Source organism: Hemitrygon akajei, chromosome 9, assembly GCF_048418815.1.
Source record: "Hemitrygon akajei chromosome 9, sHemAka1.3, whole genome shotgun sequence".
NCBI classification, from domain to species: domain Eukaryota; kingdom Metazoa; phylum Chordata; class Chondrichthyes; order Myliobatiformes; family Dasyatidae; genus Hemitrygon; species Hemitrygon akajei.
In genome coordinates, this window is record NC_133132.1 from 47,650,416 (window position 1) to 47,667,270 (window position 16,855).

At 39.8% G+C, this 16,855-nt stretch overlaps 1 protein-coding gene across 6 annotated transcripts in view; it reads right to left on the bottom strand.

The window, feature by feature from the left end:
* Positions 1-16,855, bottom strand: part of LOC140733085 (cyclin-dependent kinase 19) — a 224,103-nt gene that overhangs the window by 193,704 nt on the left and 13,544 nt on the right. For all 6 annotated transcript variants that reach the window (XR_012100218.1, XM_073055915.1, XM_073055914.1 and 3 more), the window contains exon 2: positions 14,260-14,335. Coding sequence is in view for 5 of the 6 variants with exons in the window: in XM_073055915.1 (XP_072912016.1) it covers positions 14,260-14,335 (76 nt within the window). In the remaining variant the exon portion in view is untranslated. The remainder of the gene's footprint in view (positions 1-14,259; positions 14,336-16,855) is intronic.

A 16,855-nucleotide genomic window follows, 5' to 3' on the forward strand; every position in this document is an offset into this window, starting at 1 on the left:
GGGCTTTGGAATGTGTGTCATCCAATGAGAGGCATGTTGTTTCTTTCTTATAGGGCTGAGAGAAGGAATTCGCGGTCTTTTGTCAGCAAGAGATTAAGAGGGAAGTCACAAATGGAGAGAGTTGGTAGACCGCCGCACAGAGTGGACTTGGAACGAGGGTCTGAAATGTTCGGAGAAGGTCGACGGGGAACAAATGGACAGATCCGTGAGCTCCAACATTGCACATTAGACTGTTTCATAAGAATGGGCCCCTTGTCTTTTTTGTTTCTTTACTAACCATATAGTCAAATTAAGAATTATAAGGCTCAGTTGTTTAATTGCATATTGTGTACTGTTCGTTATTTTGTGGTACTGATTTGGGGAAACATCACGCAGCATCCACACAAACAAGATTTCTTAAGTTTGGCCGGGCCAGGAGCTGTCTTCCCCTAGATTAAGCCGGTAGCCGAGCCTAGGGTTACATAAGAAAACAAAATACCAGGATCTGGTAAAGCAATGCCAGAGACGGGGTAGAGGCACGATGCGAGCCTATACAGGTGGGGTGAAGTGGTTTTAATCACTCTGCAAAACCAACCCTCTGCTTGGCATTACAGAGGTTGCAAAGCCTCCAAATAGTTATGGATCAAGAGGTGTGACATTAACGATCTGGAAGAGGGGACCGAGTGTAGTGTATCTAAGTCTGCTGATGATACAAATTGAGCAGAAAAGCAAATTGTTCAGAAGATATAGATAGGATAAGTGAGTGGGCAAAAGTCTAGCAGGTGGAATACAATGTTGGTAAATGTGAGGTCATCCACTTTGGAAGGAAAAATGAAAGATCAGATTATTATTTAAATGGTAAAAGATTGCAGCATGCTGCTATGAAGAAGGACTTGGAAGTGCTGCTGCATGAATCACAAAAAGTTGGTTTGCAGGTGCAGCAGGCTATCAAGAAGGCAAATGGAATGTTGGCCTTCATTGCTAGAGGGATTCAATTTCAAAGCAGGGAGGTTATCCTGCAACTAAACAGGGTACTGGTGAGTCTGCACCTGGAATATTGTGTGTAGATCTTGTTTCCTGACTTGAGGAAGGATATACTGGCTCTGGAGGTGGTGCAGAGGAGGTTCACCAGGTTGATTCCAGAGAAGAGGGGGTTAGTCTATGAGGAGAAATTGAGTTGTCTGGGACTGTATTTGCTGGAATTCAGAAGAAAAAGAGGAGATCTTATAGAAATATATAAAATTATGAAAGAGATAGATAAGATAGAGGCAGGAAAGTAGTTTCAACTGATAGGTGAGACTAGAACTAGGGGACGTAGCCTCAATATTCAGGGGAATAGATCTGGGACGTAGATGGAGGAACTGCTTTTCCCAGAGGGTAGTGTATCTGTAGAATTCTCTGCCCAATGATGCAGTGGAGGCTACCTCAGTAAATGTACTTAAGACAAAGTTGAATAGATTTTTGCATGGTAGGGGAATTAAGGGTTATAGGGAAAAGGCAGGTAGGTGGAGATCAGTCTATGGCCAGATCAGCCATGATCTTATTGAATGGCAGATTAGTCTCGATGGGCCAGATGGCCTACTCCTGCTCCTATTTCTAATGTTCTTATGACCCATGGACCAATGCTGCTGAGACATAAACCGGGGCCCAATAACCCTCGCTAGGTCACCTGGACACAAAACAACCAATAAACCCAGGTTACATCATTGATGGTGTGTCCCAGCGCAACCTAAGTGTATGTCAGCATCACATCCATATATATTAAGGGATTAATATTACAAATATTATCATCTTTTATTGATTTAAGCTATCATGTAACTTTAGAATTAAAACTTAGTCAATGACAGGATACCATTGGAGAAATATTCAGTCTGAAGAATCCTTGAATTCCACTCTGAAATGCATCAAGTTTCAGATGAACAAACCCCAATATTTCATGCAGAAGTGCACACAATTTAACTACAGATTAAACATCAACACTTTTTGGATAAATGTTATGGTTAATTTTGTCAATTAAATTATTTTACATAGTATAATTTACAGTGTGTGTGTAAACATATCCAAAAATCATTTGCATGTTTATAACAAGTCTTAGATGATAAAAAGTGGTTCTTCATATACAGAGGCATGCAAAATTTTGGGCACCCCTGGTCAAAATTTCTGTTACTGTGAATAGTTAAGTGAGTAGAAGATGAACTGATTTCCAAAAGTCATAAAGTTAAAGATGAAACATTATTTTCAACATTTTAGGCAAGATTAATGTATTATTTTTGTTTTGTACAATTTTAGAGTGAAAAAAAGGAAAGGAGCACCATGAAAAAGTTTGGGCATTCCAAAAGATTTGAGCTCTCAGTTAATTTTTACCAAGGTCTCACACCTTAATTGGCTTGTTAGGGCTATGGCTTGCTCACAGTCATCGTTAGGAAAGGCCAGGAGATGCAAATTTCAAAGCTTTATAAATACCCTGACTCCTCAAACCTTGTCCCAACAATCAGAAGCCATGGGCTCCTCTAAGCAGCTGCCTAGCATTCTGAAAATTAAAATAAATGATGCCCACAAAGCAGGAGAAGGATATAAGAAGATAGCAAAATGTTTCAGGTAGCCGTTTCCTCAGTTCGTAATGTAATTAAGAAATGGCAGTTAACAGGAACAGTGGAGGTCAAGATGATATCTGGTAGACCAAGAAAACTTTCCGAGAGAACTGCTAGAAAGACAGATCAAAACCCCCGTTTGACTGCAAAAGACCTTCAGGAAGATTTAGCAGACTCTGGATTGTGTTGCATTGTTCAACTGTGCAGTGATACCTGCACAAATATGACCTTCATGGAAGAGTCATCAGAAGAAAACATTTCCTGCATCCTCACCACAAAATTCAGTGTCAGATGTTTGCAAAGGAACATCTAAATGAGCCTGATGCATCTTGGAAACAAGTCTTGTGGACTGATGAAGTTAAAATAGAACTTCTTGGCTGCAATGAGGAAAGGTATGTTTGGAGAAAAAAGGGTGCAGAATTTCATGAAAAGAACACTTCTCCAACTGTTAAGCACAGGGGTGGATCGATCATGCTTTGGGCTTGTGTTGCAGCCAGTGGCACGGGGAACGTTTCACTGGTAGAGGGAAGAATGAATTCAATTAAATACCAGCAAATTCTGGAAGCAAACATCACACCATCTGTTAAAAAGCTGAAGATGAAAAGAGGATGGCTTCTACAACAGGATAATGATCCTAAACACACCTCAAAATCCACAATGGACTACCTCAAGAGGCGCAAGCTAAAGGTTTTGCCATGGCCCTCACAGTCCCCCAACCTAAACATCATCGAAAATCTGTGGATAGACCTCAAGAGAGCAGTGCATGCAAGACAGCCCAAGAATCTCATAGAACTAGAAGCCTTTTGCAAGGAAGAATGGACGAAAATCCCCCAAACAAGAATGAAAGACTCTTAGCTGGCTACAGAAAGCCTTTACAAGCTGTGATACTTGCCAAAGGGGGTGTTACTAAGTACTGACCATGCAGGGTGCCCAAACTTTTGCTTTGGGCCCTTTTCCTTTTTTGTTATTTTGAAATTGTAAAAGATGGAAATAAAAAAGTAATCTTGCTTAAAATATTAAAGAAATGTGTCATCTTTAACTTTATGCCTTTTGAAAATCAGGTCATCTTTTACTCGCTTAGCTATTCACAGTAATAGAAATTTTGACCAGGGTGCCCAAACTTCTGCATGCCACTGTATTTGCATTAACTTGAGCAGTATCTCAATTTAATGTCATTTAAGTAACAACACTTCCAACGGTGCACATCTACTGAACTGAAGAATCAGCATAATTGCTCAAGATATTGGAATGGGGTGTGTATTCACAGTCTTTTGCAACAGTGCTACAAATCACTCTAAGGCTTGAAAGCAATAAAACATTTATGATTATACAATATGACAACTTTTCACTTAGAGGCTGGGAATAGAAAAATATATTTTCCCCAGCTCTAAGATGCAGAAGCACTAACCACTTCACCATCGAGTCACTAACTTGGTATCAGTAAAGCAAATGCACTGCCATCACAGAATCTACAGGAAAAAAAATTGAGAAAGAGTACTAAGCAAGGTTTCCCATTTAGTCACTCCAGTATGTATTACACAACACAAATCAACTAATGGGAAATGCAATCTGCATGGGATAAAAACACGGTACAAATAATGCGGTTTTGTTCCAGACCTTGCTGATCCAGTTCCTCCCATCTAGGAACCATTTCCCACAGGCTAATCTATAGTACACTGGGAAGCAAAGCAAGCAATAGTTAATATTTAAATAATTAGTATATTGTTTACAACATAGAAAACTACAGCAGAGTACAGGACCTTCAACCCATGATATTGTACTCTGAAATCAATTAAACACTTCCCTCCCAATAGCCTTCCATTTAAGTGCCTATCTAAGAATCTCTTAAATGTCCCTCATTTATATGCCTCTACTACCACCCTTGCCACTTTGTTGCAGGTACCCACCACTCTCTGTGTAAAAATCTATCTCTGACAGCCCCTCCTACACTTTAACATTATGCCCCATTATATTTCAGGCCTGAGAAAAAGTCTCTGGCTGTCCAATCTATCCTTGCCTCTCATCACTTTGTATACTTCTATCAAGTCACCTCTCTCCCTCCTCACTCAACTTATTCTTATAAGACACACTCTCTAATCCAGGCAGTATCTGGATAAATCTACTCTGCCCCTCTCCAAAGCTTCCACATCCTTCCTATAATAACGCAACCAGAACTGAACACAATGCTCCATCTGAGGTCTAACCTGAGTATTATAGAGCTGCAACATTAGCTCATTGCTCTTGAACTTAATCCTCGACTAAGGAAGGTCAACACCCCATACACTTTCTTAACCACCCTATTAACTTGTACTGCAACTTTGAGAGAACTATGGACCTCTAGATCCTTTTGTTCTTCCACATTGCTGAGAATGCTCTGTCCTCGCTGCTACCATCAGGAAGAAGTTACAAGAGCCTCAGGACCCACACCACCAGGATGAAGAACAGTTATTATCATCAGGCTTTTGAATCAGGAGAGATAACTTCACTCACCCCAACATTGAATTGCCCTCACAACCTATGGACTCATTGCTTACTTGTTTGTTTGTTTGTTTGTTTATTTATTTATTATTTTCCCTTTCTTTTGTATTTGCACAGCCTGCTGTCTTTTGCACATTTTTTTTGCCCATCCTGCTAGGTGTAGTCTTTCATTGACTCAATTGTGTTTCTTGTACTTAATGCAAATACAGTACCTACATGAACATGAATCTCATAGTTGTTTATAGTGATATACATGTACTTTGATAATAAATTTACTTTGAATTTTTAAAAGTTTGAATCCAATTGTAATCTTGTACTCTTCCTCTCAATTTGATCTTCCAAAATACATCACTTCACAATTTTCCACACTGAACTCCATCTACCACTGCCATGCAGTGTTGCATTTTGTTGTAACCTGTAACAGCCTTCGACATTATTCACAATACCACCATGATAAGCCTGTGGAACACCACTGGTCACCAACGTCCAGGTAGAAAACACCATCTACTGCCACCCTCTGTCTTCTGTGGACAACCCAATTCTGAATCTTTGCAGCCACATTTTTCAGGATCCCAAGTCTCCAGGCTTTTCAAAATCCATATACATCACATCCACTGCCCTACATTCATCAATTTGTTTTGTCAAGTATATTCACTAAAGGCACAAGCAGGAAAAGCTGTGACTAACAAGTTAAAGATAATATTGGTTCAAAGGAAAAGGCAAGTAATATTGCCAAAAACAGAAGTAGGCATAAAGCCTAAGAAAATGTCGTGATTTAGCATATGTGGTCAAAAGCATTGATAAAGAAAAGGGAATGTAGAAATATGAGAGTAATCTACTGAATAGTACAACAAATGAAACAGCTGCCTCAAGGCATCAGTAAACAGGTTCAATTCTAATCTCTAGTTCTGTGTCCAGTGCCCATGTTTTCCCGGTGTCCTCATATTTCCTTTTCTGTTCTGGCAAAGGGTCTATAAGCACAGGTTCTCCCCAGGGTAGTTTTCTTTTACCCCTTCCTGATCTCTCTTTATACAAATGACTGTACCGCCACAGACAAATCCATTAAAATCCTAAAGTTTGCGGATGACATGAACTTTATCTCATCTCTGATAATGATGTGACCTGCTATCAAAAAGAGGTAGACCATCTTGCAGCATGGTATGCTCCTAACAACTTGGAGCTTAATGCTATTAAGACAGTGGAAATGAGGATCAACTTCTGCCAACACTCCACCCTTTAGAAATCAATGGTCAGGCTGTGACTGTGGTTGAGTCATTCAGATTCCTGAGGACCATCATTACTTATACATAGAAGTGGGACAAACACTTTATGCTCATCACTACGAAAGCCCAGCAGAGATTGTTCTCCCTATACCAGTTTAGGAAACTTAACGTCTCAGGGCATATCCTGATGGATTTTTACAGAGCCATCACTGAGAGGGTTGTGACCACCTTATCACGTTTGGTTTCCTGCCACCTCCTCCCTCTCTGTCCAAACTGCAGTGAGTGGGCCATGCAGCAGAGATCATTGGCTGTCAGCTACCAACATTTAAAGACTTGTTCGTCACTAGCGCAAAGAAAAGAACTGAAAAATGTTTTGCTGACTCCACCCACCCTAGCAGTCACCTATTCACCAAATTGCCATCAGAGAGATGCTACGTCCATCACCGTCAGGACTACACATCACCTCTGAAGCTTCTTTCCAGAAGCTATTCAGCTTCTCAACAAAACTCATTCAGGTATAATACCCTAATTGTCCCTGAACAACGTTAAATAGTCTTTCCTGCTCTCCTTGATAATTATTGAGTCTGATCATAAGTTCACATTTACTTATCGACATTTTCACGTGACTATTCTGTTAATTGTTGATTGCTCGTGGTTGTTTGCACTATTGTCTTGTAAATTGTTGGTTGATATGGTGTTCTCTATTATGGTATTGTCCTGAAGGTTTATGCGTGGCACAGAAGCATAATCGATTCTGGTATGTTTCACATACTGGCTATAAAGTGACAAACTAGAGAACATCTGCAGATGCTGGGATTCCAAGCAACACACTCTGCCGAACGGTTTCAGCCTGAAACGTCAACTGTAATCTTCTCCTGGATGCTGCCTGGCATTTTGTGCCTGTACAGTAGCTGGCAATAAAGTGATTCTGATTCTCTGAGAGATAAGTAGAGAACAATGACTCACAGATGCACCCTACCTACTGAGCATTTCCAGCATTTTCTGTTTCTGTCAGATTTCCAGAATCTGCAATTATTTCAACTTTCGTGTAGATGTTCCTATTTTTCCATATCCTAAAGGCATGAGGGTTGGTAGGTTATTTGGCCACTATAAAATGCCCCTAATATGTAGGTTAGTGACAAAATTTAAGAGGAGTTGAAAGGAATGAAGGAAGAATAAGACCATCAGATGTAGGAGCAGAATTAGGCCATTTTGGCCCATCAGGTCTGCTCCACTATTTCATCGTGGCTCATCCAATTTTCCTCTCAGCTCCAATATCCTGCCTTCTCCCCATATTCCTTCATGCCCTGACCAGTCAAGAATCTATCAACCTCTGCATTAAATATACATAAAGACTTGACCTCCACAGCCGCCCATGGCAAAGAATTCCACAGATTCACCCCTCTCTGGCTAAAGAACTTCCTCCTCACCTCCATTCTAAAAGGACACCTCTCTATTCTGATGCTATGTCCTCTGCCCTTAGACTCTCCCACCATAGGAAACATCCTCTCCACATCTACTCTATCAAGGACTTCCATCATTCGATAGGTTTCACTGAGGTCACCCTTTATTCTTCTGTATTCTAGTGAATACAAGCCTGGAGCCATCAAACACTCTTCATATGACAAACCATTCAATCCTGGAATCATTTTCATGAACCTCCTTAGAACCCTCTCCAGTGTCAGCACATCCTTTCTATGACAAGGGGCCCAAAAGTGCTCACAATACTCCCAGTGCTTTATAAAGTTTTAACATTACATACTTGCTTTTATATTCTAGTCCCCTTGAAATGAATGCTACATTGCATTTGCCTTCCTCACTAGACTCAACCTGCAAATTTACCTTTAGAGAATCATCTACAAGTACTCCCAACTCCCTTTGCATTTCAGTTTTTTGTATTTTTTCTCCATTTAGAAAATAGTCGACCCTTCCATTTCTTTTACCAAAGTGCATGACCATACACTTCCTGACACTGTATTCCATCTGCCATTTCTTTGCCCATTCTCCTAATCTGTCTAAGTCCTTCTGTAGCCTCTTTACTTCCTCAAAACTACCTGTCCTCCAACTACCTTCAAATCGTTTGCAAACTTTTCAACAAAGCTATCAATTCCATCATCCAAATCATTGAAATATAACATGAAAATAATTAATTGCATCACAGACCCCTGTGGAACACCACTAGTCACAGGCAGCCAGCCAGAAAAGGCTCCCTTTATTCCCACTTGTTGCCTCCTGCCAATCAGCCACAGTATTATCCAAGGCAGAATCTTTCCTCTAATAAGTTAGAGGGAAATTAAAAGGGGGAATGGGAACGCTCTGAGAACTGGCATAGATTCAATGGGATGAACGGTCTTCTTCTATGTCATGAGGAAACATGAAATAAAAACTGATTGTAATAACTCTTATAGGTTGTCAAAAGAAATAGATTAAGAAAAGTTAATGCGGGTTATTTTCAGACTGAGTCAGGAGAATCCTGACTGGCTGCAACATGCATTACTCACATCCCTGTTTACATTGTTAGAACAGCAATGGAAACGGTGGGCAGCTTCAAACTCCTGGGAGTACTCATCTCACAAAACCGTTCTTGGTCCAAGACCACATCCAACACTATCAAGAAAGCTCACCAACATATCTACTTTCTGAGACTAAGAGAGTTGCACTATGCACATCAACACTCCAGACCTTCTACAGATGCGCAGTAGAGAGCATCCTAACAAGCTGCATCACTGTATGATACGGAAACTGCACTGTGGTAGACAGGAAAGCTGTACAATGGGTAGTCAAACCTGCCCAATGCATCACCAGCACCAGCCTACCTGCTATCAGACATATATACAGAAAGGTGCCAAAAACTGGCCAGTAACATCATGTGGATCCTACCCACCTTGCTCATGGCCTGCCTGTACCACTCCTATCACTCCTATCCTAACCCACCCACCACCACTATTTTATCATTTCCTGTCAGAGTCAGTTTATGTACAGACAGTCCTGAACCTAACATCACATACTGTACATGTAATCAAATTAGGTCTAGAAGCTATCATATATTTATATTTATTGTGCTTTTTAATTATTGTGTTCTACATTTTAATGTGTTTTTATAAGCTACATCAGATTCACAGTAACAATTATTTTGTTCTCCTTTACACTTGTGTACAGAAAATGACATTAAATAATCTTGAATCATTGAATCCTTGAACAGTCTGGTATGGCAATTCAAAGATAGAGGAATGCAAAAGGCTGCCAAACATAGTGGACACAGCTTAGTCTATCATAGGCACAGTTCTCCTCACCATTGACAGCATCTATAGGACCAATGCCTCAGGAAGGCATTTCTGTCATCAAGGCTCCCTACCACACACGTCATGCCTTCTTCTCATTACTACCTTCAGGCAGAAGGAATGGAAACTTTAACTCCACACCAGCAGGCTCAGAAACAGCTATTTTCTATAATCATCAGGTTATTGAATTGACATGCACAAACCCAATTCTATCTCAAGAAAAAAAATGACGATTCTTGCACTACAATGGACTTGTCTCTGACTGTGATTTTTATTTTTGGACTGGTGTCATGTTTTTTACAGTCTTTTTATTGCTCTGTCTTTACTGACTTGTATTGTGTGTGGTGTCTGTACCTACATGCCTGCGAGATGCTGCACCAAAGATTTTCATTGCATCTATACTTCACTACACATGATAGTAAACTTGATTTAACTTGAGAAATTACATTAAGGCATAATGAACTAGCAGTGAAATTAAACAAGAATTTCTGATTTCACAGAAGGTGCACAATCACTTCCTGAAAATAGCAGAAAGATCTAAAGAGGATGAGGAACTGAAAGAAAAAAAAGCATTAATCAAAATGGGGAAAGTAATGAGACCCAAGGCTGAATTTAAAAGAAACTCAATAACCACCAGCATTTTGTGTGCAAACACGAGGAAATCTGCAGATGCTGGAAATTCAAACAACAACACACACAAAATGCTGGTAGAACACAGCAGGCCAGGCAGCATCTATAGGGAGAAGCACTGTCGACGTTTTTTGTGTGTGTGGTTTGCCTGACGAAGGGTCTCGGCCCAAAACGTTGACAGTGCTTCTCCCTATAGATGCTGCCTGGCCTGCTGTGTTCCACCAGCATTGTGTGTGTGTTGTTTCAATAACCCACTGACAGAGCCAAACTACATTTCAACTATTTCTTGCAAAATGTGCAGTGATTCATTCTAGGGGGAACCAATAAGGCCAGGATATTCATAATGATGAAAATGAACCACTGAAAAACAGAAGGAACTCTCATCTCTGTATCTAAGAATCTCTGAAGGTTGCAACTTATGTAGATAAAGTTCATGATTCAACATTCAAGATTATTTATTTTCATTCCTCAGTACACAAGTGTAATGGAGAACAATATGATCATTATGTCAGATCCAATGCAACATAATAAAAAAACACAACAAGCATAAAGAACATAATTTTTAAAAAACACAATTAATATATGGTACTGTGACACGGTGGTCAGCAGCACAGGAGCGCCGCAGGGAACCGTACTCTCTCCGGTCCTGTTCACCCTGTATACATCAGACTTCCAATATAACTCGGAGTCCTGCCATGTGCAGAAGTTCGCTGATGACACGGCCATAGTGGGGTGTGTCAGGAATGGACAGGAGGAGGAGTATAGGAAACTGATACAGGACTTTGTGATATGGTGCAACTCAAACTACCTGTGTCTCAATATCACCAAGACCAAGGAGATGGTGGTGGACTTTAGGAGATCTAGGCCTCATATGGAGCCAGTGATCATTAATGGAGAATGTGTGGAGCAGGTTAAGACCTACAAGTATCTGGGAGTACAGTTAGACGAGAAGCTAGACTGGACTGCCAACACAGATGCCTTGTGCAGGAAGGCACAGAGTCGACTGTACTTCCTTAGAAGGTTGGCGTCATTCAATGTCTGTAGTGAGATGCTGAAGATGTTCTATAGGTCAGTTGTGGAGAGCGCCCTCTTCTTTGTGGTGGCGTGTTGAGGAGGAAGCATTAAGAAGAGGGACGCCTCACGTCTTAATAAGCTGGTAAGGAAGGCGGGCTCTGTCGTGGGCAAAGTACTGGAGAGTTTAACATCGGTAGCTGAGCGAAGGGCGCTGAGTAGGCTACGGTCAATTATGGAAAACTCTGAACATCCTCTACATAGCACCATCCAGAGACAGAGAAGCAGTTTCAGCGACAGGTTACTATCGATGCAATGCTCCTCAGACAGGATGAAGAGGTCAATACTCCCCAATGCCATTAGGCTTTACAATTCTACCGCCAGGACTTAAGAACTTTTTAAAAGCTATTATTAATGCTTTTTGAGATAGTGATTTAGATGCATATCATATTTTTTACTGAGTTAAGTATTGTATGTAATTAGTTTTGCTACAACAAGTGTATGGGACATTGGAAAAAAGTTGAATTTCCCCATGGGGATGAATAAAGTATCTATCTATCTATCTATCAAAAGTCTTAGGTACATATACAAATAGCTATGGTGCCCTATACCTTTCCACTGTACTGTATTTGCCAATGTGGAGTGGAGAACGAGTTTGTAAATCTGGTAGGAGCAAAGGTTAAAAATGGTGAGAGTGTCAGACGGGTGGCAGAAAAGGAGTGCCGGGGGGGATGGGGAAGGAGGTTGCTGACGCGGGTAGACACGCCCAGCCTTGAGGCACCAGACAAGGTAATTTGATTCCAAGCTATTTGTTTATTGATCATTACAGTATCTGTCACTAGTGCTGCCCGCTCCCTTCCCTTTTCCTTACGAAGATTTCCCTCTCCCTGCCCCATCCACAATACAGACCCATATCAGAATCAGGTTTATCATTACTCACATTTGTAATGAAATTTGTTTTTTTTTTGCAGCAGTACAGTGCAACACATTAAATTATTACAGCACTGTGCAAAAGTCTTAGGCATCCTAATATACATACAGTATATGCCTAAGACCTTTGTACAGTACTGTAAATACATAAGGTTAGCTTATATACATGGACTGGTTGTAGTACATTATAAAGTAATGCTTGGTACAGGAGTATCTGTACATAAGCTGCCTCTGACAGGAAATTATAAAATACTGATGGCAGAGAGTGTGGTGGGGTGGGTTAATGAGTGGAGGTGTTGATCAGTCTGACAGCTTGGGGGAAGTAACTGTATTTAAATATAATGGTCCTGGCATTGATGCTACGTGGCCTCTTCCCTGATGAGAATGGAACTAACAGTCCATGAGCAGGGTGGGTATGCTGGCCTTTCTCCAGCACCTTTAAGTGTACATGTCCTTGATGCTGGGTAGGCTGGTGCCTGAGATGCATTGGGCAGTTTTAACTACCCGTTGTAGAGCCCTCCTGTCTGTTGCAGTGCAGTTTCTGTACAACGCAGTCTTGCGGCATGTTTGGATGCTCTCAGTTGCGCGTCTATATAAAGTCATGAAGTTTCCACTGCTGTGCTGCCACTGTGAAGAATGGTGTGAGTGGTGCGACTTTTCCTGAAGTCAATAACCATCTCCTTTGTCTTGCTGACATTGAGGGAGAGGTCAACACCAGGCCTCAAGCTCTTCCACTTCCTCTCTGTAGGACATCTCATTGTTATTGGTGATAAACTGTAGGTAAACTTGACAATGTGGTGTTTAGCCATGTAATCACATGTGAGCAGAGTGTAACAGCAGTGGGCTCAACACATAGCCCTGGCGGGCACTCATGTTGAGAAAGATGGGGAGGGAGAAGCAGCTGTGCACTTGAGGTCTTTTGTTTAGGAAAACAAAGTTGCACAGTGCACAGTGGTGTATTTACAGTGAGGAATAGGAGCTTGTTCACCAGGGTCTGTGAGACAATAGTCTAAAATGCTAGAATCAAATCAGAAACAGCATTCTGACATAAGTGTCCTTGTTTTCTAGGCATGTCAGGGCCAGATGCATGACAGACTCAATGGCATCTGTTCTGGAGCGGTTCTATCGATTAGCATATTAGCGATGTCCAGTGTGGCAGGAATGCAGCTTTTGATGTGTGACATTACCAGCCGTTCAAAGCATTTCATGATGATTGGCATCAGTGCCCCTGCACGGTAATCCTCTAGTTCTGAAGCTGTAGAGTTCTTTAGTACTAATTGTCTAGTTCTGAAGCTGTAGAGTTATTTTGATGGTGGCTGATTTGAAGTAATTAGGATACACATGGGGATGGTTAAGAAGGGATACAGGATAAATGGATGAAGAATCAGAGGACAAACATATGGTATTATACAAATATCTCTAATCTGTACTCTGCATCAGAATCAGAATTAAGTTAATTATCACTGATTTATATAATGTGAAGCTAGTAGAGAAGGGATGGTAACATTCTAGAATATGTGATAATTAAAATGAAAAGGTATTAGATGTTACAGGGTACTGAATAGTGAAAAATTCCCAGGGCTTCATAAGATGTATCCTGAGCCAAGTGTTGGTAGATGGGATTAATAGATGCCTGATTGTTACTACAAAAATAACAATTAAAAAATTCTGCTTGCAGGAAGAATATATGAACCACTGATGGATGAACCATTGACGTAGCAAAATTCATGATACCTGATGTAGTAAGCTAGGTGAGAAATCCCCACTGCAGGCCATATTTTACTCAATACAATAATAAACAACAAAAAAAATACTCTCAGCACTGTAGACACCATCTTTCAGATGGGTTTATACACATGGTCCCAAATGTTTTAAATCCTGTACATCACTACTTACCCATCAGGTATCCCAATGATCATTGACCTATGATTATTGATCAACTCAGTTATCAAATAAAGGGATATACAGCAGCTCAAGAAGAAGCAAACAATATAAGTACAATCATTGTGCAGTTTCAGTCAACTAACAAAGGTATTATTGTGTATGTTCCTTAGAAACCTTTCAAAGTTCACATTCAAAATTCATACACTCATAAGTATCAGGACAATAAAACTAACCATCAGAATAAACACATACCGCAATCTCTCTGCAGGCAGACATGGAAATTCCAGTTCCTTCAATCTGTTTAAGAGCATACTCTTTCTCCTCGTTCCTGTCAAAAGAAATGAAAAGGTCAAAAATTCTAAATAAAGTGGTGAAACAAAAGTTGAACATTCTTCTTCTTCAGAATCAGAATCAGGTTTAATTCTAACCGGCATGTGTCACAAAATTTGTGAACTTAGCAGCAGCAATACAATACAATACATGACAATATAGAAAGATAAAAATAAAATTAAAAATAAATCAATTACACTAAGTATATATATGTATATTACATAGATTAAAAATAGTACAAAAACAGAAATAATGTAGATTAAAAATAAAGTGAGGTAGTGTTCATGGGTTCAATGTCCATTTAGGAATCGTATGGCAAAGGGGAAGCAGCTGTTGCTGATTGCTGATTTTGTGCCTTCAGGCTTCTGTACCTCCTTCCTATAGTAACAATGAGAAGAGGGCATGCTCTGTGTGATGGGGGTCCTTAATAATAGACATCGCTTTTCTGAGGCACCGCTCCTTGAAGATGTCTTGAATACTATGGGGGCTAGTAGCCAAGATGGAGCTGAATAATTTTACAACTTTCTGTAGCTTCTTTCGGTTTTGTGCAGTAGAAAAATAAAAATAAAAACAAGACTCCAATTACCAACTTTCAATCATTCCCATACTGAAATATCTTACAGCAGGAATAAATGGTTTTCAATGTGGCACCTCTGTCGTAAGAGAAACCTTCAGTACAGGCGCTGTAATATTTGAAGTAGTAAAGAAAAGCTGTGGCTAATTTTATAGCCTGTGACTGAAGTGAGCGTTGTGCTATGTTAGGAATGCAGATGCTAATATATGATGAGAAAATGCAGGATTTTTCATTTGTGTTCGAAATCTGACAGTTGATGACTTCTACAATTACAAATTTATATTGGGAAGGGACTTATAAAATATAATTTTGTTGTATTTAAGGTGAGGTTTAATATATTATATTTAAATTGGGCCACTGAATTTCAAAATTCAGTTTGGTGAGCTGAGCTCATAAGTACAGATAAGTATATTGAGAACATATGATATAGTGGATTCCAGTTAATTGGGACAAATCGAGACCAGTACATTTTGGCCCAAATAAGTGGCTGTCACAATTAGCCGAAGTTTCATGGAAGTAGTTAAAAAGGTATTGAAGAGACAAACACCATTTAACTGTGTAACAAATTATTATTTAAATAAAATACAGATTAAATTAGAACACTACCAAAATGACTACAGTACTATAAGATTGTGAATTAGTTCCTAATAGTTACCAACAAAGGAATTCAATCAGTGTACGCTGACATGTTCATTCGATTAACAGTAAATAAACAGAACCAGTGCAGAGACCTAGTGCAGATAGTGGTCTGCTTTCAAACAGTGCTTTTCACAATTTCATCCTCCAAATCTTCATTTTATGGTAACATTTAAGATGACTGTCAACACCTTCAAATTCTTCGTAGTTCCTAACTTGTTGAATTCATCATATTGTTTCATTTTCAATCCAGGCTGTTTCTGGCTTCTCCAAGCCTGAATGCTTGAAACCACAGTGAGCAAAACAGTTCTGAATTCTCTTACTAATAATTACTCACCAACTATCAGTGAGAAAAATCACTGCTTTTTGAACACAAAACACACAATTGGCACCATTCAAAAACTGTGACTTTGAGTGGAATGATTGTTGGTGCCAGACAGGGTGGTTTGAGTATCACAAGAACTGCTGATCTCCTGGGATTTTCATTAGCAACAGTCTCTAGACTTTACAGAGAATGGTGAGAGAAACAAAAAAGCATCCAGTGAGTTGCAGCTTTGTGGGTGTAAATGTCTTGTTAATGAGAGAGGTGAGAGGAGAATAGCCAGACTAGTTCAAGCTGACAGGAAGATAACAGTAATTCAAATGCCAGTAAGTTATATTACAAGAGATATGAACAAAAGAGCATCTCTGCAAGCACAACACATTGAGTTTTGAAGTGGGTGGGCTACAGTAGAAGACCACGAACATTCACTCAGTGGCCACTTTATTAGGTACTGGAGGTACTTAATAAAGTAGTTTCTAAGAGTATATAGCAGAAGATCATATACCCTATGCCAAGTTATTAACTGAAGTGATAACTAGCTTGATTACAGAATATTTTGAGAGGAAGTTACAAACAAGCTAAGAGATACAAAAGTGGAAGCATGAAAAAAGACCAGCAGCAATATTAAAAGAGAATCCAAATATATTTTACTTGGAAATAGTAAAAGAATTGTAAAAGAAAAGGTGGGCTAAACGAAGACCGTGCAGCTGGAGATTTCAGGTAGTTGACATTTTCCATTAGCTAAAAAAAATACAGGAGGTATGAGAATGGCCAGCAGTGCTTAGTGGATATAAATCATCTGCTCCACGTGGGATGCATCCTAGTTTGTTGAGAGAAGTAGATGAGGAATTGGCAGAGGTTAAGGCCAAATATCTGCATATTCAGGGGAGTTGATGGCAGTCTGGACAACTTCATGTGTTACACACTATTTGCATTTGTGGAAAGCAACAAGACAGAATAAAAATGTCATATTGAATCTTAACAAA